The sequence below is a fragment of the Cariama cristata genome, unplaced genomic scaffold (assembly GCF_000690535.1).
Source record: "Cariama cristata isolate BGI_N322 unplaced genomic scaffold, ASM69053v1 scaffold45444, whole genome shotgun sequence".
NCBI lineage: Eukaryota > Metazoa > Chordata > Aves > Cariamiformes > Cariamidae > Cariama > Cariama cristata.
In genome coordinates, this window is record NW_009614427.1 from 3,268 (window position 1) to 25,989 (window position 22,722).

At 36.6% G+C, this 22,722-nt stretch overlaps 1 protein-coding gene across 1 annotated transcript in view; it reads left to right on the forward strand.

The window, feature by feature from the left end:
* WDR19 (WD repeat domain 19) overlaps positions 1–22,529 on the forward strand; it is a gene marked incomplete at both ends in the record, with an annotated part of 24,769 nt that extends 2,240 nt beyond the window's left edge. Inside the window, 22 exons of the mRNA XM_009699383.1 lie at positions 829–954; positions 1,726–1,841; positions 2,411–2,526; positions 3,805–3,885; positions 6,131–6,243; positions 7,527–7,700; positions 8,921–9,002; positions 9,736–9,897; positions 9,998–10,112; positions 10,845–10,951; positions 11,368–11,490; positions 12,809–12,958; positions 13,461–13,608; positions 14,228–14,432; positions 14,985–15,144; positions 15,725–15,835; positions 16,084–16,193; positions 17,283–17,340; positions 18,270–18,410; positions 18,518–18,600; positions 21,210–21,293; positions 22,383–22,529. Of these exons, the coding sequence (XP_009697685.1) occupies positions 829–954; positions 1,726–1,841; positions 2,411–2,526; positions 3,805–3,885; positions 6,131–6,243; positions 7,527–7,700; positions 8,921–9,002; positions 9,736–9,897; positions 9,998–10,112; positions 10,845–10,951; positions 11,368–11,490; positions 12,809–12,958; positions 13,461–13,608; positions 14,228–14,432; positions 14,985–15,144; positions 15,725–15,835; positions 16,084–16,193; positions 17,283–17,340; positions 18,270–18,410; positions 18,518–18,600; positions 21,210–21,293; positions 22,383–22,529 (2,712 nt within the window). The remainder of the gene's footprint in view (positions 1–828; positions 955–1,725; positions 1,842–2,410; positions 2,527–3,804; positions 3,886–6,130; positions 6,244–7,526; positions 7,701–8,920; positions 9,003–9,735; positions 9,898–9,997; positions 10,113–10,844; positions 10,952–11,367; positions 11,491–12,808; positions 12,959–13,460; positions 13,609–14,227; positions 14,433–14,984; positions 15,145–15,724; positions 15,836–16,083; positions 16,194–17,282; positions 17,341–18,269; positions 18,411–18,517; positions 18,601–21,209; positions 21,294–22,382) is intronic.
* Positions 22,530–22,722: the final 193 nt, after the last annotated feature.

The window sequence follows — 22,722 nt, forward strand, 5'->3', positions numbered from 1 at the left end:
GTTCTGATTGCCTGTTAAGTATTCGTGGGTGTGTTTTGACAATAGACCATACTTATTTTCTAGAATCAACTGCTAAGGTTTTAAAAAGAAAGATAGGAAAAACTGGAACTGAAAGCTTACTGAATTAGTTTACAGCAATGTATGTTTCAGTAGGACATTTTGAAATTGCTTGCATTGGGAGTTTTCATTTCAGTGGTAATGAGAGTGAAATTTTTCATACAGATAACCTTTTTAACGTGAAAGTATCAACTTATTTATCTAAAAAGAAATGAGTAGTGCCAGATGGCGTAAGTTGTTAGCCTGCAGTATGTGGTGCTTTAAATATGTGTTGTAAACAACACTGTTTCCAATTCACTAGAGACTTGTGGGTAAGTCTGCTGTCCTCTTCATTCTGCAAACTATTTGCAAGTAGAGGTTTTTCCTGCTTCTGCATAGGTTTCTTGGCCAAGGTTGTTATGCTTGTTGAACTATGAGAAAAATAATCTCGACACTGAGTAGCCTCTAACAAAATAGAAGCTTGCAGGGCATTTTCACTATCTCTTGAAAATCGAGGTGGCAGTATTTCAAGTACTAGAATGTAGGTAGCAGTCTCTTTTTTATGACCTTCCTTTCAGCCTCTTGTCATTTCGATGAGATTTGAGAGAGGGTGTGATTGCTATAAAAGTACACTTTACAGATAAATCTGCAGTCCATCATGGGTTTGATTGGGAGGGAAAAGGAAGGACAGGGACTTCAGCTGAATAACTCTGCCTGTTTCTCTACACTTACAAACATATTTTAACATTATTAGTGAAAAGTCTTGTCTTTTTTTTTTTTTTAACTCTTCAGTAACTGTGTTGCTATGGACTGGGATAAGGATGGAGATACTTTAGCAGTAATCACAGACAAATCAAGTGCCATATTTCTGTGGGATGCGAACACAAATAAAACAAGCCAAGTAGACAGTGGCATGAGGTAAGAAAGTTGTTGGTTTTTTTAAAGTGTGTATTTGAAGACTTGGACCGCTGTGGCTTGTTGATGTGAAGGGTATATTGAAAAGATCATCTTTTTATTGGAATTCTCATAGCACATATACTATTAAACTAATATGCTACAGTTTGGTGCTAAATTCTTGCATTGATGGAAATAACTGCACTAATTAGAAAATTCTGATTAAAATTGTTTTGCTTAAGAGGCTTTTTTTTTTAAAAAAAACTTGATGTATAGTATTTATCTGTGTACCCTTAAATAAACACCAAAATAGGCCTCACTGTATCTGAAACTGCAAGTTAAAATGGCTCTTTCTAACTTTCTTATTACATTGACTAGAACTAGACCTATTCAGTTGGAGTTGGCTGTATTCACAGGATTATTGAAGTACAAGAACACAATGCAGAAAATGACTGGAAAATTTCACGTACCTTCATGGTATCTTTGAGTGTTTTTTAAAGCTGCATATTTGGCCAAATTACCCATGATTCCATCAAAGACTGCTGATGTTTGCAGACACATTTCCATTTGTACAAGCCTTATTACGTTACTTTGTACAACTTTTTATTACTTTCGCTATTTTGTGCACACTTAAATAATTCTAATACTTGTTGTAGAAAAGATTTGCTTAATTTAAAAATTCTGCTTGGTCTGCATCATATCATAGACCTTCAAAACAAATACACAAAATGTTTTTATATGTAAGCACATGAAAGGAATCTCTACTATACAAAGTGAAATTTTTCTTTATTTTAGGGATGCAATGTCTTTCTTATTATGGTCTCGAGTTGGAACTTTACTTGCTGTTGGAACAACAAAGGGAAACTTACTTATATATAACCGTCAGACTTCTCGCAAGATTCCTGTTCTTGGTATGTGTTGGTTTGAAACTGAGCTTGCACACGTGAAAGTGGAATTTTGCTAATATACTTAGGTTCCTTTTTAGTTCTGTATATGAACATGCAAGACAAAAATGTGCTCATACTCAGCTTGCACCTTCCGTTTTGTTGTACTTACCAGAATATTTTTATAGTATAGTAAGTTAAAAATGTGTATACACATACCTGATACTGCCTCATGGGAAACTTCTGTTATCTTTTTTGCAAAGGATTTGTGTGGTTGTTCTTGTTGCTAAGTTACTTTTTCTTACCTGCTTAGAGTGCCTCTGGGCAGAAAGGTTAAGGATATAGCACAATCCCCAGAAATTTGATGCAAAGAAATGGAAGAACAGGGGCTATGCAAGTTCCTGTAAGGTCAAAAGACTTCCATGTGGGGACGGAAGATTTTTTTTAAAAAGTGACTCTTGAATTTGTAATTGCTCTGAGAAATTGTTTCACATTCTGACAACTTGTGTTTGAGTGGCCAAATTGAGCATATTTCCATCCCAGATGTTTTTTGTGGTTGTATTCATTTGTGTTTTATAGGTTTCTTTCTTTTTCAGGTAAGCACACTAAGCGGATTACTTGTGGGTGTTGGAGTACTGAAAACCTTCTGGCTCTAGGCGGTGAAGACAAAATGATTACTATAAGCAATCAGGAAGGGGATACTATAAGACAGGTAGTATTTATAACCCCCCTTGATTTTAAGACGTACATTAATACTCCTGGTTCCTGAGAAAGCTGGGACCTATGGGAGCTTATACCTTTTCAGTCCCGCTGCTTTCAAGGACAAGAAGCCTTTGGGAAACCTCATGTAGGATGAGGGCGTATCTAAACATCTGATTCTCTGTGTTACGCGATGTGATTTATGATATTAGAGTCTCTGCGATTTTGCTCTGGTCCTGCCTAAAGATGCTTCTGTCATCCCTGATCCCTATCTGTATCTGTTACAAGCAGATCCTATGAGTGCAGTCTTAGGTTGACTTCGCCAATAGCAACACAGAACAGCTCTCACATGACTTTTTATAAGGTCTTTAGGAAGTACTTTTAGTGTTTGTTTTGCTTTACATTGGTTAAACAAAGATCTTGCCTCTGATGTGCAAGGATTACTCCTAGGCAGGACCTCTATTGCATTGAGAGTCTGATTACAGTGCTTCCTCCAAGTACACTCAGATTCTCTAATCAAGCATTCTGTTTCTTTATGTACATCACAGTCCTTCGGAGCAATGACAGTTGCTGCATAATGTGCAAATGAACGTAATTCACTTTTTTAACTTTAACGAACAGTGTTTCACGCAAGATTTTCAAAGGACAAATCTTTCATGGTTCATTTCATGTGTTTCCATCTTTATGTCTGAAGATCACAATTGGAGAAGAATACCCTAATAAATTTATTAGGATATGTCTGCACTTTAAACTAACTGGCTTAAGTAGTAAAAGCAGTGTAGCTGAGAGAGCAGAGACCTAAGCAAGGCTTGCTTATGAGGTTTTGTAACCTCATATTGACTACCAGAGCAACTAGATTGCTATCACTACCTAATCAGATCAGGTATGTCCACATTAAAATGCATTGTAAATATTTGACCTGTATGCATTCTTGGTCCTCCTTCTTTGAATTTGCATTGGAGTGACCTTGTTTGTACTGCTTCAGTTAGTACTGTCTGTATATCAGCTTGCAAGTCTTCTTCCTCATCCGGATCTTTCCTTCTTTATTTGGATTTGTATTTCTAACTGTTTCCTAGATGTTTTTTCAGTATATTCCATGATAACATGTCATTATGATCCAAACTGAGATTGTGTTTTCTCCAACTTTTTTTCTTAGTTTTGATACTAAATGCAATAACAACTCTATCTATCTATCCTTAACATGAAAATGTACAGGGTGGGAATAATGCAATTATCATCGGTATTTGCTGCATTAACCGTTGATTTCTCAGTCTGAACCTGTTTCTTGCAGACCTCAGTGAGCTCAGATCCCAGTGATATGCAGTTCTCAGTTATGAAGACTGATGAAAGGATATCAACCAGGGAAAGCACAGTAAGAAGTCAATGCAAAATACTGCAAAAAGTGTTAATCTGATATTTCATGGTTTCTGCTGGCAACCAGTATGGGCCAGGAAGCAGTTTGTTCCTCCTTGACTAAAATTTGGTGTTGAAGATTATTTTTTTTTCTTTTCCAAAACTTTCCTTTAAAGTAAAGCCATACCCTTTTGTTCATTAAGGATGTGTTCATGAAATGTGCAATCGTTAGCAATATGACAGGTAACAGAGCAGTTTTTCTGTGGTAGTTAACATTAGATGGAGATGTGTGCAGGGATTTAAAGAAATACATACAATATAAATATAGAACAGTATATGCGACGTGGCAGATGGAAATGGAGCAGGAAGCAGGATTGTCAAAATTACAGAGATGCTGCCTTTCAGAGGGCAGATTTTCAGCTGTCAATTTTGGGAACAGATCACTGCTCTCTAGGTTTTCATCTTGTGAGAACCTTGGCATCAGCGAGACTAAAAGCTCCAGTGTCAGTCTTCTGGTGCGAGCATTATCTTGTCTCTGTCTAAATAACTACAGTTTCATTGTCTGTCTTGAATGAATCAAAGTCCAGCAGATCGGTCAATGGTGAAGTACAGAAAAATGGGGTAATGCTGAGTATTAGCAGAGCGTATTATTAAATGATCAGCAATGAAATACAAAGACAAGACATAGAAAATCCATGGATAGAAAGGTAGTACTGTGTTAGAATTTGTCTGGATCTATACACTTATACAACATAATTAAATTATCACAGTCGGATTTAATCTGTGGAGTGTAAGTGTCAAGAAAGAATTCTTCCCCTTGTTTACACTGACAAGGACCTGTGGGAGTTTTTTGTGTCTCTGCATGGAGTGAAATGTTTTCTGCTTCCTAGGGAAAATTTAATTAACAGATAATTTGAAAATGCAGGAGCTGAGGACTTCAGCCTTGATTTCTTCTGATGCTTCCTAGGGCATGCGATAGCCTAGGCTCTGCAGGTTTTTTATTACAGCTTGCAAGTTTGCTGTAAAATGTTAAGGAACATTCTCTAATTCTGTAGTTGTTGGGTTTTGTGCTTGGACAGTCTGTCAGCAGCTCTAACCACATAGCATTTATTGTCTAGGTGTATCTATTGGTTTAATAATGATCACTTCCAAGCTGTTAGTTATGACATCAGGAAAAAAAAAACAAGTTGGATCAAAATAAGTAGTACTAGAGTTAATATAAAATAATTCATGTAATTTCTTAGACTAGTTTAAGAAATAGTATTTCTTAATTACTTCATCATTAAGCTGCAATGAAATTATAAGCAAACTATTTTAAAAAGCAGAAAACATACTTTCTATATTTGGGGTACCTTTAGGAATTATAGGTCAGAATTTGAGTTTGTAATTCTGGATTAATGGATTTTTGGATCAACATATGCCTTTTTTCCCCAGTTTGAAAATACCAGCTTTGTATTTCATTCATCCAGCTCTTATTTTAGGAATAAACCATTGTCTCCTTTTTTGTCAAGGAGAGCTGGAACAGAAGGTAATGTAAAGTAAACTTGTAAATAGCCCTTCAAAGTGTCTTTGTCAAAGAATAAGGTGAAACGAACTGCTCCTCCTTGCTTTTTCTAAAATGAGTGTTTTACTGTTGCCCAACAGTAACACACACTCTAGTAATAAAAACAATCTTTAAAAAAACGCCAAAATTCAACTTGTCTTCCACTATGAAGTCCAACATCTCTATGGGATTCATCAAATAAAATATACTCACTGAGACTAATATCAAAGTGTAAGTATTGGATGTTTAATAGACACTGAACAGGCTGTTTCTTTTGGAATTGTCTTTCTGTCTTTGAAATCGCAGCAAGTTACTTGAGATAGCATTGTTTTGATAGTCTTCCCTTCAGCCTCCCGGATGAAAATTCCATGGATCAAAAACCACATCGTAGTTCAAGTGAGAGCAGTCCAACAGGATAACTCCATGTGACCTGCTGCCCTTTCTTCTGAGAAGACAGAGCTGACTTTATGCTTCTGTAGGAAAAAGAGTTGAATTTGAGATGTGTGTTCTTCTGGGTTTGCATTTATATCTGTGAACCACTGGCTCACACGGGGAATAGCCTGAAAATCTCTTCCACTGTTGATAAAGATTCAGAATTGAGATCCTTGGGATTCTTAAGGGTTATTGAAAGCCCTAAATCTCATCTTTTAGTGGAGATGTAGGGCCTTGTTTTAAAGGGATACCATTCATCAAGTTAATTTTTCTTTTCATTCATTGGCAGGTAAGTGTAGTGGTCGGCAAGAAGACTCTCTTTCTTTTTAATTTGAATGATCCTGATAACCCGATTGATCTGAAATTTCAGCAGCCTTATGGCAGTATTGTAACCTACAAATGGTGAGCAGAACTTTCTTAATGAAGCATTCTAGTATTAACAAGCTGAAGATTTTCCCAGTAGTTCTGATAAATGCTGGAAATTATATATCCCTTGCTTACACTGGATTTTTCTTGGATGTATTGTAGCCTTTCAAATAATCCTTTTTCAAACACAAAGAAATCTACTTTTTCTAATTGTTTTACTTGGCAATTCAATGGCTCTGAAAGCAGTATTTTCAAATACAGTCGCTGTTGGTATGCTCAGCTTTAGAACAGTGACACTGTTGCTGTCCTGACAGTAGATTAAACTAAGGGTTTTATAGGTTGGTTTTCTGTTTGGATGAGTAACTGATCAAAGACCTAGGGGTGGAGTTGTGTCCGTCAGCTAGTTTGTTGGTTTACAAAGTTATGCAAAGTTCTTGTAGCCTCCCTGCTATGTAATTCAGTTGGTGATGTTCCTTTGAAGAAATCCCAAGCAAGAGTTTCAAATCTGTACACAAAAAGTAGCTGTACTGTTTCTGTATCTTTGAATCATGACACCGTGTTGTTTAATGTCTGTTCAGTCAACATAGAATTGACATTCCCTTTGCACTACAACTGTGTAAGAAAACCTGCAGCTACATACTTCTTAATTTATGGCCACATGTCTAACAGGGCATACCTGGGCTGTTTCCCTTGCTATGATTTTTTTACAACTAAGCTGATGAGGTATTGTTTGAATTCATCCTTACACACTGTAACTATTTCTGCCTTAACCTCATTATTTCTACTTGACACTATGAAAAGTAAGCAGACTATCTATTCACAAATACAGATTGTAGCTTTGGTACCTCCACTGTGTTTGCAGTAGTATGCCTTAAGGGCAGAGTGATTGGCATCATTGTTTTTAGCATAGCTTTGTTGGGACCAAGTCAGCCGGAACCTTGAACTGGAAGTTTCCATCTTTTGGCATGCTTATTCCAATGAAGATACCAGAGGTCTTTCTCCTGGCATCACTGCCATGTATGCAGCTTGCTGAAAGTAAAGTGGCATTATAGAATGTAGAAGAGAGAATAAAGATGACTTATGAGAGAGCTCTGGGCACAAATGTGGTGTTGTCCTTTAAGATTAATCTTTGGTTGTTTTTCCCTTGGTCTGTTTTATACTATATTGTTCTACATGATATATATATATAAATTCCCATAATTTGATTATTTTTCCTATTAAAGGGAGGCATTGACAATTACTCCAGTAGTCTGAAAGAAAATGCATTTTGCATATTCAATAAATAGATCTCTTAATTTTTGGTGTTTTTTTTGTAACAGGTATGGCGATGGCTACATTATGATTGGTTTCTCACGAGGGTGTTTCGTAGTCATTTCAACACACATTCGTGAGATAGGTCAAGAAATATTTCAAGCTCATAATCATAAGGATAATCTAAGCAGCATTGCTATATCACAATCATTGAACAAAGCTGCATCATGTGGAGACAATTGGTAAGTGGTGGTTTTATGTATAAAGAATGGAATTCATCTCACATACCTGTAGCTCTTAGGCGTTAAAGCTAGGCTCCCTAAGGCTTCAAGGCTCCCTAAGAAGTCAGGGCAGAGAAGGTGAGATGAACTGCTCTGTGGAACTGCCTCTCTGCCTAAAGTTAGGAGAAGCTAATTTTGACCAAAATCTCTGCAATTGTTACTAACTTTATTGTAATTGATTGTAAACAAAAAAAAAAAAATCAAGTAAAATTCGGTATAGATTATTCCTTTTCATTCTTTCTTTTTCTGCTATGTTACTTGGCAACAAAAATGTCCGAATTTCTTTACTGTGATTTATTGATTGGACATAAACATCTGCTTAGCAAAGGAGAACAATTCATTTAAAGCTTTATGGAGTATGTTGATATCCTGATATCCTCCTCCCTAGTGTTTGGTCTTACCTGCAATCTAGACAAAAGTATAAATGTGTAAGCAATTAAGGAAAAAAATAGAGACTGGATTTTTTCCAAAATATGTTCTGCATATGATAGAATATCTCCTTTGGCTCCTCGTCTGCTACTCCTTGATTCTGTGTTATCTGAATTCTTCAACAAAAAAGGAGCTGAGTGATGGTAGGAGTCAGACCATTCTCTCTATCCTCAGTTCTGTGAATGACCTTAACAGACTGCTGATTTATGACACTTGCACATCAGGAGTGGTATAACTATGAGCAAAACATGGTGCAACTTCAAGCACTTCAGCTATTGTACAAGTATTATTTCTTTAAGGGGTTCTTTAGCATATATTGAGTAGCATGACAGCATAAGTACACTCTCACTCTGTCCTTTTTTGTGTGAAGCGGGATTGAAAGTTAGTTTCTTGCATCTCTCGTTCAACCAGTGCTTGTCCATCAGGAATGCGTTTTTAACCTAGCCAGCATTGTAACTGGTCAAAAGGGAATAGTAGTGTTGTGTTTCCTGCCCCAGAGTTCTTTCAAATCGGTTTTGTGCCTTTTCCTCAAATTTTAGTTCTCTGAGCAAATCTTTTTGTACAGTCATAGTGATACAGTGTTTAGAGGCTGGGTAACAATGAGTGTGTGTTGCTCTGTAGGAAATGGAAGGCATTTTGCATTTGCACTTTATTTTTCGCTCCATTAGGCTGTCTTGATTGGGTTGGGTTTCTTCCAGTTTGTGACAACTGAGATTTATATTGGTGAGAATGACTGACTATTTTTGTTTTAGCATTAAAATCCATGATCTGTCAGACCTGAGAGAAATGTATGCCATAATAAACTTGGATGATGAAAACAAAGGTATGTTAACAGTCTCCGTGAAGATAGAAATTTTTACAAATTAAATAAGACAGAATTTTCATGATGACGCTGTTTAGATGAGTGAAAGTACTGTTGTTGAAAAACTCTGTAAATAAATTCCTTCTTTCCCAACTTGTATTTGTTAGGTGACCCATAGCAAAATGGGAATGTATTTTATTTTATCTGTTCAAAGTATAGAGAAGTACAGCTCTCAGAATATTTGATCAGTTAGCGTTTCGGTTTTTTGAATCTGTAATACAGTATATTCAGATTACTAAAATAATACACTTAACTGGTTTCTGCTTCTTTCCGTGGTGTTTTTGGTGTGGTTTTTTTGTGCTTTTCAGCATCTCTTGTTCTGACATATGAAACTTAATCTGTTCTTATCCTGATATACAGGATTTGTGCCTGTGGCTTCCAGAACGTTGTTACAAGAGTATGTTCTTGGGTAAAGAGTTACCACCATTATCTGCTCTTGTAGTATCTGTAAATACTTCAGTTATTGTCAAGTCTTCACTCTAGGAAAATGCTAAATTAGTAAATTATGGGTTTGGTTTGAGTGATTCCAGTTAATCTTGGAATTATATTCATTGGTGATGTTTAACTACATTAGTACATATATTCGTAGGTATGAATTCCTACCATTTTCACATTTTAAAGCAAAATAATTGTTTCTTGGTTTCAGTAGTTAAAGTTTTGGGGTTTTTTTTGTAAAAACTTGTGAATGTTTTAGGTGTAGATCAGCTGGCTTGGACAGATGATGGACAGTTGTTGGCAGTATCTACACGAAGAGGGTCCCTCCATGTTTTCTTGACAAAGCTTCCAATCCTTGGAGATGCTTGCAGTACACGGATTGCATACCTCACTTCTCTTCTTGAAGTTACTGTAGCCAATCATGTAGAGAAAGTATGATAACCTCTTCCTTTTAAATTTCGTTTAGATATAAATAAAGCAAGTATTAATAGTGAATGAAAACTGATTTATTTGTGTTTTTTTTTTCGTACAGGAACTACCAGTCACAGTCTCTGTTGAAGTAGAGCCCAGTTTTGTTGCTATTGGTGTTTATCATTTGGCTGTAGGAATGAACAATCGGGCTTGGTTTTATGCACTTGGAGACAATAGTAAGCATAAATTTAGTTGTCTTAAAACTACTGCATCATTGTGTCTTATTTTATGAATTTGGTGTTGTGTTTAGCAGTTCTGGACATTCCGCATTGTACAGTAACAACTTACATTGCTGTATGGTCCTGGTAATGATCTTCACAAACTGAAGCAGTTATGACAAGGCATTGTAAATAGTAGAAATAAAACTTCAGGTTCAAGATACTGGAATTGAAATGTAGACTGTTTCTTTTTTGGTTTTTTTTGGTTCATGTTGTTAACCAATGAAGGACTTCTAGGCTTTTGAGATGTTATTTGACTGTGTCTTTAAATACTAAGTTTGGCAAAGTACCTAGGAACTATATGATCACCGGGTTTAAATTCTCAGTTTGGTAGATGTTGATGTAGTTTGCATGGGGTAAGGTAAAATTGGTTATGCTATGTCCAAATTTTAGACAGTGGATTTAAACCTTTCATGTCTCTCTAAGCATCACCTTTTTTGACTAATAATAAATTAATCAAAACTGTAAGAATGCTAGTCAGAGTTGCATAGGAGAAGAGTTTCTCTTGTACTTTCTAGCCAGTTCTCTGGCTGCTAAGAAGAAGATCTCTTTACATGTGACTTGTCCTCTCTGCTTAGTTACGAGTTTTTCATGTCTGGTTACTCAGCTGCAAATTTAGATTATGATAAGCAAAGACCTATTCAAAAATCAAAATATTTTTACATTTTCTTTTCTGTTTGAATTCTTTAGATGTAAAAAAGCTCAAAGATGTGGAGTACCTGGGGACAGTAGCAAGTATGCACCTTAATTCCGATTATGCAGCTGCTCTTTTTGAGGGTAAAGTCCAGTTGCATATGGTAAGAGCTCTGGCAGTTTGGAGTGCTGAACTAATGAGTTGATCTAAGCTGAACAAGTTAATGTAATTTTTAAAATGACAGAAAATGGAGTGATCTTCAGTTAATGAAGATAAAAATTAAAAATGCTTTATAACTTTTTTGCCAGCTAATTAAAATATAAAACTGAGTTCCTGTAGACTTTAGAAATACAATCTGGTCTAGAACAGGTGAAGAAAAAGTGTTTTCTTGTGAACTGTTTAACAAGTTTTATTTTAAGAGTCTCTGTGGGAATGTGACAGAAGCAGATGCTGGGTTTTTAACAGATGCACATGCAAGTTTGTTTTCATCTCATTTCCTTACAGTTTGATACAGGCAAAACTGTGATACCTCATTGTTAACAGTGGAGTTTTTCAGTTTGTTCTATTCTTTATATTTAGATAGAAAGTGAAGGTTCGGATGCTCAGGAAGAACGAGAAACTCGACTCTTCCCAGCAGATGATCATAAATACCGAATTTTGTGCCATGCTTTAACTAGTGACTTCCTCATATATGGTACAGATGTAAGTATTCTGTTTTTAAAGATCTTTTTAGGTGGAATATATTCCTATCTGAATTATTCAGACTATTATTCATATTTTTAGCAAAAGAATTGTGCTTTGGAGAAGTTTACAGTGGATTATTTTCCATGCAAGGACTTTATGCAATACAGTCAAAATTACATTCCACTTCCTTTACTGTTGCATGTATATGAAATGTGTTGACAGGAATGTTAAGTTATGCTTTTGCTAGTGTTTGTTGCAAAACACTGATTTTACTAGCAGGATTTAATTCTGTTGCATTAGCGAGAGGGCTGGCAATCAAACTGTCTTCCAGATAGAGGAAAAAACATAGCACTTGCCTTGCAAGTTTGATTCAGGTGGTGATGCGATAGATGTGGACAAAAAGGTACTGAGGTAAACCAGGATGATAGCATAAATGGAAGTCTTGACTTGTTATTGAAACCTTTGCCTGAAGAGAGTTTTTTTTTCAGGTGCTTCCACAAAAACAGGAGTTAGGAGGGCACTGAAGAAGGATGTGAATATGCTTATTGATTTTTCTGGAGATTTTCCTGTGCATGAGGGGTAGTTTTTTCCTTCTAGTATTTTCTGGCACTGGGGAATACAGGGCACATTTGTGATACAGAATGATGTGTTGTCCTTGCAGAGGAAAGACAGAATCACTGTCTGTGGTGGTATCACTGATTTAGTAACTTGAGTAGTTTTGCAGCAGGTGAGGGCTTTCCCGCCTCCTTAGTAACCTAAACTGGTAGATAACTTTGAAATACTAAATTTGCGACTGTTCACTTTGAGGTGTACAAATTTTACAATTGACTTCAAAAGCCGCCTTTTACTTTCAGTGTTCTTTGTGCATCACTGATTGAAATACAGCATTAATCACATATCAGTTTGATTGCTTTTCTCCCCTGAATTAGGTACGTCTGTTCTTAAGAATGTGTAGTTCTTCCTCGGAGGCAAATTTTTCAGCTTTGTTTGAAGGTTAAGCTTCTCTCAGCAATGAGGCAGGCATTTCCCCTGTTTAGAGAACTGCACAGTAAATACAGCTTGTCTCCACAAAGCACAGTGAGATAAACAACAAAACCAACAGAAAACCCCTCAAACCTCCAGCTCCTGTCCCCACCCCACAAAAAGTCTGAAATTTTCCCATCCTGTCCCAAACCAGCTGTGAATGAAGAAGGAACCCAAAAAAACACCTGGAAGTATTTTTCTTTAGACACTCTTCATGCTCAGCACTCTAAGATGGGAGAAACTACAACCAAGTTAATTATCTGCTTGCCACTTACTGATGTCATTATTAGCTTTTTCTGTTGTTTCTCATTAGACTGGAGTTATTTATTATTTCTATATTGAAGACTGGCAATATGTGAATGAGTATCGGCATCCTGTCAGTGTGAGAAAAATTTTTCCAGATCCCAATGGAACCAGTTTGGCTTTCATAGATGACAAAAGTGATGGCTTTGTCTATTGTCCAGTAAGTTACTGTGGGATACCCATACAATTAAATTTACAAGCAGAGTCTTCAACTTTGTGGTGTTTGTAATAGAGAATGAAGAAGCTTTTGTCACTCCAATGCGTGTGCTGATAGAAGAAATAGCCAAGGAGGCTTGAAGATAACTTAATGGTAACGTAAGGAAATAAAATCTGTCATATTAGATCAGGACAATTTCTGTGTGTTTGTGTATTCAAATACAGATCTTTTAGCCCTTTAACAAGCACTGCCCGTTTCACTGCCCGTCCCCATAACTTTTTTCTAAGAAAAGTAAATAACATTCATATAATGTGCATTTTCTTTGTTTACTTCCCTTCTGAATTAAATTATGTTATTCAGAGTCACTGCTTATAAGAAAACTTTTTCTTAATACAATTTTTGTATTTCTGCACTATTTATATTCTTTTTTAAGCATAACAGGAATAAATATTTAGTTTGTCTCCTTAATCAGTTGCTAGTAATTTTACTTTTGCATTATTTGTAGGTAAATGATAGATTATATGAGATTCCAGACTTCTCACCAACTATTAAAGGAATACTGTGGGAAAACTGGCAAATGGATAAAGGTGTTTTTGTTGCTTTTGATGATGATAAAGTGTACACTTATGTTTTTCATAAGGATGCCGTTCAAGGTACTGTAAATGCTTTTAAAAACTTACTCACTACTTAGTTAATAAAGTAAAACATATTCTGAGCCTTCATTGGTCTTAAGTATTTTCATAACTGCATATAAAAATAAACAGTACTACAGCTGTTTTGAAGTGCAACTGATGAACAGAAAACTAATTGTTTTGTAGGCTTCTCTGTAAAGTTCCAAGAAGGCATTTTGGTCTTAACTTCCTAAGCTTCTTGCTATTATAATCTTTCGTCTGCAGTTTACACATTGTGCTTCAATTGTATTTTGAAATGTTCATGAGAAAATCTTAGGATCAGGGTGACAAAACTTGTGTTCTCTTACGCTGTTAACCAAAATTGTAATCATAGTAATTTCTGTATTCGTGATGGAGAAACATTAGAAAATTTATCTACAAACATTTGGGAAATCACCTTACTAGTTTAGAAGATTTAAGTTATGTATGTTTACTTTACTGAAAAATACGTGCTGTACGGTAGAAGGTGACTACTGGAATTAGAGACCTTGAATTGATGCCTTGCAAATCTGCGTTATTTCAGCTGTAACTGCTACAGTTTTTACCATGTAGCGATTTTTTTTAAATGACATCTTCTTTTCTTCCTGATCTTTGAATCTAGGGTCAAAGATTATTTTGGCAGGTGGCACGGAAGTCCCCTTTTCCCATAAACCTTTGTTGTTGTATAATGGAGAATTAACTTGTCAGACTCAGAGTGGGAAAACAAACAATATCTATCTAAGCACTCACAGTTTCCTTGGCAATTTGAAAGACTTTGGACCTAATGAGCTGACACAAATGCTTTCTCAGACTTTAATGTTGAAAAGGTACATCTGCGTTTTAATTACATTGCGTAAATTGTTTTCTTCTGTGCTTATAGCTCAATACAACATATCCTGGTCATTTAAAAATGTCAAGCTGAATATTGATAAATTAGATTGAGCCACAAGTCCATTTAGCTGTCTGTGCAGACCAAGCAAAGTAAGTGACCCGGTGGTACTTTGTTTTTCCACTGTCAAGTAAAAGCTAAAGTAATTTTTTTCAAGACTGATTCGGGGTTCTAGGACAGTGGCTCTTCCAAAACTGGCTGAAGGTGCTTCTTGCATGCTCCTCTGCCACTGTAATGAAGCAATGCAAAATCAGTATAATGGAAAGAATGCCAGAGGAGGGAAAGCAGATGGTTTCCTGAAAAAGCGTGGTAGAAACAGGAGAAACAGAACTGTAAGTTATGCATTTGTATTTCTCCTTTCCTTCTGACACATCTCTCTCCATGGCTTAGAAATAAATGCTTTTTATGTTTTCCCTACCATAGAAAAGGTGTTGAGAGGGAATTTTAGGTACAAGTAATACTCTTTTTAAATTAGTTTTACCTTCTATAGGTTTTCTGAAGCATGGGAGGTGTGCAGACTTCTGAATGACCAGTCTGGTTGGAATGAGCTGGCTAAAGCTTGCTTACATCATATGGAGGTGGATTTTGCAATACGTGTTTATCGGACACTTGGTAATGCTGGAATGGTGATGTCACTAGAGCAAATAAAGGTAAAATGTGAAGTCCCTTTTAAATAAGAGATACGATGATTTAATTCTTCTTCAAGAATTGCTGAATTCTTATTTTTGTGGGGATTTTTGGTTTTTTTAAATAGAAGGTGAATTATTTTCAAGGGAGTTACTAGTTATAGAGGAGAAAGTGTCCAAACCACATAACTATTGCTTGGTTTTGTCTTGGAGTGGTTGCAGTCTCTGCTGGAATGCACGACAGTCCTTTCTGCATTTGCTTGAGAGCAACTGAATATATTCCTGTCTTGGGAATTTGGATTATCTTTTTTACTTTGTTATTTCTGACAAAATATTTAAGGCTACTATTACTATTTTAAAAAGAACAGATTGCAATTATACATCTTAAAAGTGTGCATGAAATAGTACCTTAAAAATATACTTCTGCAAATTGCTGGGTTTAGAGAGTGTTAGCTGTAGTGGGTTTGAACTACAATAAGAGGGCTTTTTCTGGTTTGTAGAATATATAAGGATACTTTGTTTTACTGTGCTTACTAGATTATATTACTCAGAACAATATTTTTTTCTTTTGGACTACTTTTGCACTTATTATGTCTTTTTACAGGGAATAGAAGACCACAACCTTTTAGCAGGACATCTTGCCATGTTTACTAGTGATTTTAATCTGGCTCAGGATTTATATCTGGCATCCTCCTGTCCTATTGCTGCACTTGAGGTATTAATTTAAGATGCGTAAATTTTTTTCTGCTATTTTCATCTCTAATGTTGGAATATTTTACCTTCTGATAATTCTGCCCTTTTATGGTTTTGTTCTTGCCATTGTGGATGAATGTCTCTCTCTCAAATTGTCTGAATCTTTCTAGAATACTAGCTCTATATTTTTATTTAGAATAAGATAAAGTTCATATTAGAATTCAGAATTTGATACTTGCATCAGCAAATGTTACTGTTCTTTGTTAACAGATGCGAAAAGACTTGCAACACTGGGACAGTGCACTTCAGCTGGCTAAGCGTTTGGCCCCGGACCAAATCCCTTTCATATCAAAGGAATATGCAATGCAGCTTGAATTCACGTAAGTTCTCCTGTAAAGTTCCAGTATAAGAATATTAAACCAATACTCATGCTCACTAAAAGAACATAGAATTGAGGTTCTTCAGCTGAATGTATTGCTGAGGGAGGATTCTGTGAGGTCTTGCAGCTATAGTACAAGGAAGCGTAGTTTTGTAAGGAATACTTCATGCTAGAGACATATGTTAGCAAATAATAGTTACTTTTGATTAATTTCAGTACATCTGGGTTCTTTGCAACTGATAGGTCCACTATATAATAATATCATCTACTAAATAAATACTTTGTTGCAGGCGAGTGCTTGGAAAATAGAGAAAATTCACAGTATTTAACACTTCTTACGTTGGATGAAAGCCTTGCGTTTTGCCTGTCTTTCCTTAAATACCCAGTAGCCTTAATTTTCTTACATATTTTAGGCAGAGGGGTGTCAAATTTCAAGGCTGCCAGTCCCTGAAAGAGAGAAGGTATTAACCATTTGCCATGATTTTAAAGTCTATTTTATAGCTAATTCTTCCCAGGTAAAACCTGGTCTGTTTAATGTCTAAACCAAGACGAAAAACAATCTATTAATAGAGTTTTTAGACAACTCCTTCCCCTGGCAGTGTGCCTGGCACTGAGAGAGGACACTTGTTGGTCACAGAAAGGAAGGAGCGGAGGCAGTTGAAGCAATGCAGCCATCTGTAACTTGAGTTCTGAATGTACTTAAGGAAAAAAAATTGCCTTCATTTTTTTGTTGTGAAAATTCTAAATAATTTTAGAAGGTTAGTTTCATTTATCTTCCATGTGGAAGTAGAGATGAGATTATTGAGGTGTATTGTGCAGACAGATTCTTTGCCTGTCTTTCAAGGGAGGTTTATTGGTCTCAGTATAATGGAACTGAAGAGATGGACTGCCTCTTTGACTAATAGCTTGATAAGTGCTTGGGAAGTGCTGTGACGTACTGTGTAACTGTCCATCTTTTGCATACTTCACATCCTTGTATGAAGTCATTATGTCTAAAGCAAGACAGATACATGTGTAATCTGTGTGGTAGGAAGGTAAGCATTTCTTCCTATTAAAAATATTCTTCCATATAACTTCCATTTTCTTTTAGGGGTGATTATATTAATGCTCTGGCACATTATGAAAAGGGAATCACCAGAAACAATAAGGTAATTCCTTTTTAGTAACGATAGCATTTGTACTATCATACTACACATTAAGTTGTCGTGTTTAGACTCATTTGAATTAAGATTTTTTTTTTTTATTCAGCTCTAAATCTATGTTGCTTTTGGGATAGCAGTCTTTGTGCTTCTCTTATTTTTAATATACAGAATAATGCTTTCTCTAGGTATAAAGCAGTATTGCCATTGTATTAACATGGCATAATTAAACTTAGTTTTTTGTAATTTGAGCAGTTTCATAATAGATGTGCAAATGTCAGAGAAAACATTGCTAGGATTTTCATTGTTATAACAAAAGTCCTAATTATTCCTTCTATTCTTCATTACTGAATTGTTATCTATATAAAGAAAAGCAAGGATTGTATTAGAAAATAAACATTATGTGCAGTAGATCCTCCCTTATTCTGGCATTATTTCCCCTAATATTTGCAATATATGTCTATTATGAAGCAGCTTAAATGATAATAAGGGAAAAAAATAGGGGAAATAGCAACATTTTCTGAATTCAAGCCATATGGCTTTATGAAACATCAGTGGCCTTACCACCTTTTAAAAAAAAAAAAAAAAAAGGAAAAAATAAAAAAAGGAAATATCCTACTTGTAGTTTCTCTACTGTTGGTTTTGGAGGAAGGAAGAGAGTAGTACTGAGCTGTCTGTAAAACAGATTCTTCTCATGTATGCTTGCTCTGGGCAGATCTTGTAAGTAAAATGTGAAAATTAAAGACAAAGCTTAAGAAGAAAACTAAGCCGAGTTCTTCTAAATAAGTGACAGGTGCAGCTAGGCAAGAATTTTGAGTCAAAAATTCTTGTAATGTTTTGTTACTTTGTTTCAGTGCTTGGTTACTGCGGCTTTTGTGACCCGATATTTCTGTTGTATAATGTATAGTTACTGCTTTTCATTTGATTGCCAGTACCAGGAACATGATGAAGCTTGCCTTGCTGGAGTGGCTCAAATGTCCATTCGAATGGGAGATATCCGTCGAGGGGTAAACCAGGCCATTAAACATCCCAGTAGGTTACTAAAAAGAGACTGTGGAGCTATTCTGGAGAGTATGAAGGTATTCAAAAGAATTAATAAAGCTAAGGCTGAATATGTGAATTCATCAAGCTATGTATTTGTAATCTTAACTTAGAAATTATATTTTAATGATTTCCAATATTGTAGCAATTTTCAGAAGCTGCTCAGCTGTATGAAAAGGGACAATATCATGACAAGGCAGCATCAGTATACATACGGTGTAAAAACTGGTAAGTACAGGTTTCAGGGACGTGTTATATTTCAGAAGACTTGCTGTGATGCTGTTTTGAAAGGAATGATCTCTGAATAGCACAAATGTTCCATTAATTATGTTTCATTGATTTTATTGTTCCCTCCCACAAGCTTAAACAAGAACAGTGTTCTCAGAGAAGCTTATATTGTTTTAAATATAATCTTACTGTAAATCGGAGATACTCTTTTTTCTTTTTTTGGTTATGTTTAGTTACCTGCGTTTTGAGTCCTGCATGTGTGTGTGCACATGCACACGCGTGCACTGAATTTAGTAATTTTATTCATGTAGTTACTGTTTAGTTCATTAAATTTCTTCAGTTATAAAATACATAGCTGAGACTGAATATTTAGACAGTTGGAAGTTATTCTAAGTTGCTGGTTCAATGGAGTCTGTATCATGTCAAAGTCTGTATCTTTGACACTGTCTCCCACGGCATTCTCCTGGAGAAACTGGCAGCTCATGGTCTGGACAGGAAAACCCTTCGCTGGGTGAGAAACTGGCTGGCCGGCCGTGCCCAGATAGTGGTGGTGAATGGAGCTAAATCCAGTTGGTGGCCGGTCACCAGTGGTGTTCCTCAGGGCTCAGTGTTGGGGCCAGGTCTGTTTAACATCTTCATTGATGATTTGGATGAGGGAATTGAGTGCACCCTCAGTAAGTTTGCAGACGACACCAAGCTGGGTGGGAGTGTTGATCTGCTGGAGGGTAGGAAGGCCCTACAGAGGGATCTGGACAGGCTGGATCGATGGGCCGAGACCAACTGTATGAGGTTCAACAAGACCAAGTGCCAGGTCCTGCACTTTGGTCACAACAACCCCATGCAACGCTACAGGCTTGGGGACGAATGGTTGGAAACCTGCCCAGTGGAAAAAGACCTGGGGGTGTTGGTCAGCAGCCGGCTGAACATGAACCAGCAGTGTGCCCAGGTGGCCAAGAAGACCAACAGCGTCCTGGCCTGTGTCGTGTGGCCAGCAGAACTAGGGAAGCGATCATCCCTTTGTACTCTGCGCTGGTGAGTCCGCACCTTGAACACTGTGTTCGGTTTTGGGCCCCTCACTACAAGAAGGACATTGAGCTACTGGAGCGTGTCCATAGAAGAGCGACAAAGCTGGTGAAGGGCCTGGAGAAAAAGTCATATGAGGAGCAGCTGAGGGAACTGGGGTTGTTTAGTCTGGAGAAAAGGAGGCTGAGGGGAGACCTTATCGCCCTCTACAACTACCTGAAAGGAGGTTGTAGTGAGGTGGGGGTTGGTCTCTTCTCCCCAGTAACTAGCGATAGGACAAGAGGAAATGGTCTCAAGTTGCGCCAGGGGAGGTTCAGGTTGGATATTAGGAAGAACTTCTTCACTGTAAGAGTCATTAAGCATTGGAATGGGCTCCCCAGGGAGGTGGTGGAGTCATCATCCCTGGAAGTGTTCAAAAAACGTTTAGATGTGGCGCTTAGAGACACAGTTTAGTGGGCATGGTGGCATTGGGTGTACAGTTGGACTTGATGATCTTTGAGATCTCTTCCAACCATAATGATTCTATGAGTAGTCAAAATTGCTGGCACTATGTTCAATACATTTTTAAATTTTTTTAATTAATTTGATTATTGTCAAGTTTCTAATGGAAAAGTACCATTTACTGAGAGATTTAAGGGCTTAGTTCTTGTCTAATTTCATTTTATGGACTTCTAATACTAAGAAATGATTGGAGCAGAGACTAGAAAGATCCACCCCTCCTCTTTCATACGAGTGCTCTGAAAGTTAGATAGGAATATTATGTTCATTTATGAAGGAAAAAGTGTCGGTGTCATCAGAATGGACCAAGAGCACACTTTGTTAAGTAGGGTAGCTTGCAATAGCTTGATAGCCTTGATTTGGAAAGTGGGAGGTACAGGCTTTGTTTACTGTAGCAGAAGGAGGTTCAGTTTGGGGAGTGCTTTATCTTTTAGGCAGAGAAGTGGGATTTAAGGTCAGCCTCTCTTCAGTCTCCTCTATCCTTTGTCTTGAAAGACCCACTGCTTAGTTTACTGGCTTTTACAGATCATATCACTGTGTACAACTCCTAAAGCTAGACTCATGGAAGAGCTGACATAGTTCTGTGTTCCTCCACTCTCTGCTGTTATGGATGTTGTTGCTCAGAGAATCTGGTTCTAATTGCCTAGAGTCCTCTGTACAACCTATGGACTTAAGTACACAATCATGGAAGTAATCACAACTGCACCTGTGCTGGTGGTCTTTTGTACTCTTGCGCATTCTTTCAGGTTACAGTTTTGATACTCTACTGCTTTCTGTAAATTAGAGAATACTGGAGGTAAAAATTGTTGGTCTGGCACTTCTTATGCTCCTACATCTCAAACTTAAAAAAGAGAAGATCCTGTCCTTCTGTAAGCCTGTATGTTCATGAAGTAGTCTATAATTTCCAGTTCTTACATCTATGAAGTGCAGCTTTTTAAAAATATTAAAGTACCTCCAAAGCTTGTGCATTATGTTCAATTACTTCTTTTTTAGCCTACTTTTCAGTGTTGATATAAATATGCCTGTTTTACTGGAGAAAATTTGGAACGAGATGTATTTATTAAATAACTATTATCTTGTCTTTCGAGGGCAAAGGTTGGTGAACTTCTTCCTCATGTTTCATCTCCAAAGATTCACCTACAATATGCAAAGGCCAAAGAAGCAGACGGCAGGTGTGTTTGCTTATCTTTGTTTATAAAACACGTTGTTATTGTTGTTGTTATTATACATTACTCTCTTTGCAAAATAAATTAAAAGACAGACTTTAAATTTTGCATAAAATAGCCTTGTGAAAAATGGATTCTAAAATATGTAAACTTAAGATGTTGTGTAAAGATTTTAAACATAATCTAAGGACCTTCCACTAGTATCAAAGATGTGTTTCTAATTGATTGTTTTTCTGTCTAAGCATTAATATCTTTTTTACAAAAATCACTAAGGTTTTTAAGGTGCTGCATCCAATGCAGTATTCCAATTAGCAGAGTATTGAAGTTCAGTTTGTTTTAACAATTCCTTAGCTGTGATTTTTAAAGGTCATTCAAAGGGGGAATAATCATGAAAGAAAATTTTTCATTCTAGAACCAAATTACTGTTACATCTTAATGGCTGCACTTGCAAAATATTGAATAATGTGAAATTACTGACTGAAATGACAGCCCAAAATAGGTTATATTTAATCACAGAATGTAGTTTCTACTAGTCCTTAGCTGTAAGTAAATGTGCTTCAGAATAATGATGCTTTATAATATGATACAGCACCAAAGCTAAATGTTTGCATTGATGAGATTAGAAAATACTATTTGTGTCAGTTGTGTAGTGTGAGAATGAGAAATTTCTTGATCTTGTTTACAGAACAGAAAAGTCTCATTTTTAAAATTGTGCAACAAGTTATCATCTGTTTGGTTTTTATTGTTCTCTCTCTCCCAAGTGATTTAATGCAGAACTGATGGAACACATAGTGTTTGCTGATGGAACAGATGAACCGCTTTTAAGATCTACCAAAAGCGATGCCGTCAGAGAGGATCAAAAATAGTATTGTGGTAGACATTTTTCTGTTGTCTCTGCCTTTCATTCTCCAAAGAGAAAATGAAATAGAGACAAAAAACCATAGTAAATGCAGAACAAGGCTCTCATATGCAAACTGATAGGAAGATGTCACAGAGTAACCTCTCAGAAATAAAATACTGTATGTTTCTTTCACACTGTATTGTAAAGACTTATTTAACAGTTAGCAAAACTGATGTGGAACCATTATTTTGCAGATACAAGGAAGCTGTGATAGCTTATGAGCATGCAAAACAATGGGACAGTGTAATTCGACTATATTTGGATCACCTTAATAATCCTGAAAAGGCTGTTAATATTGTGAGAGAAACACAGTCTCTTGATGGAGCAAAGATGGTGGCCAGGTAACAATCATATTATGCAGGGACAACACAGCAGGGCGTAAGCAATCCAGGAGGTTCCTGGAATGCATTGATGATAACTTCCTTCTCCAAGTGATAGAGGAGCCAACAAGGAGAGGTGCTATGCTGGACCTTGTTCTCACTAACGAGCAGGGGCTGGTGGGGAATAATGTGAAGCTCAAGGGCAGCCTTGGCT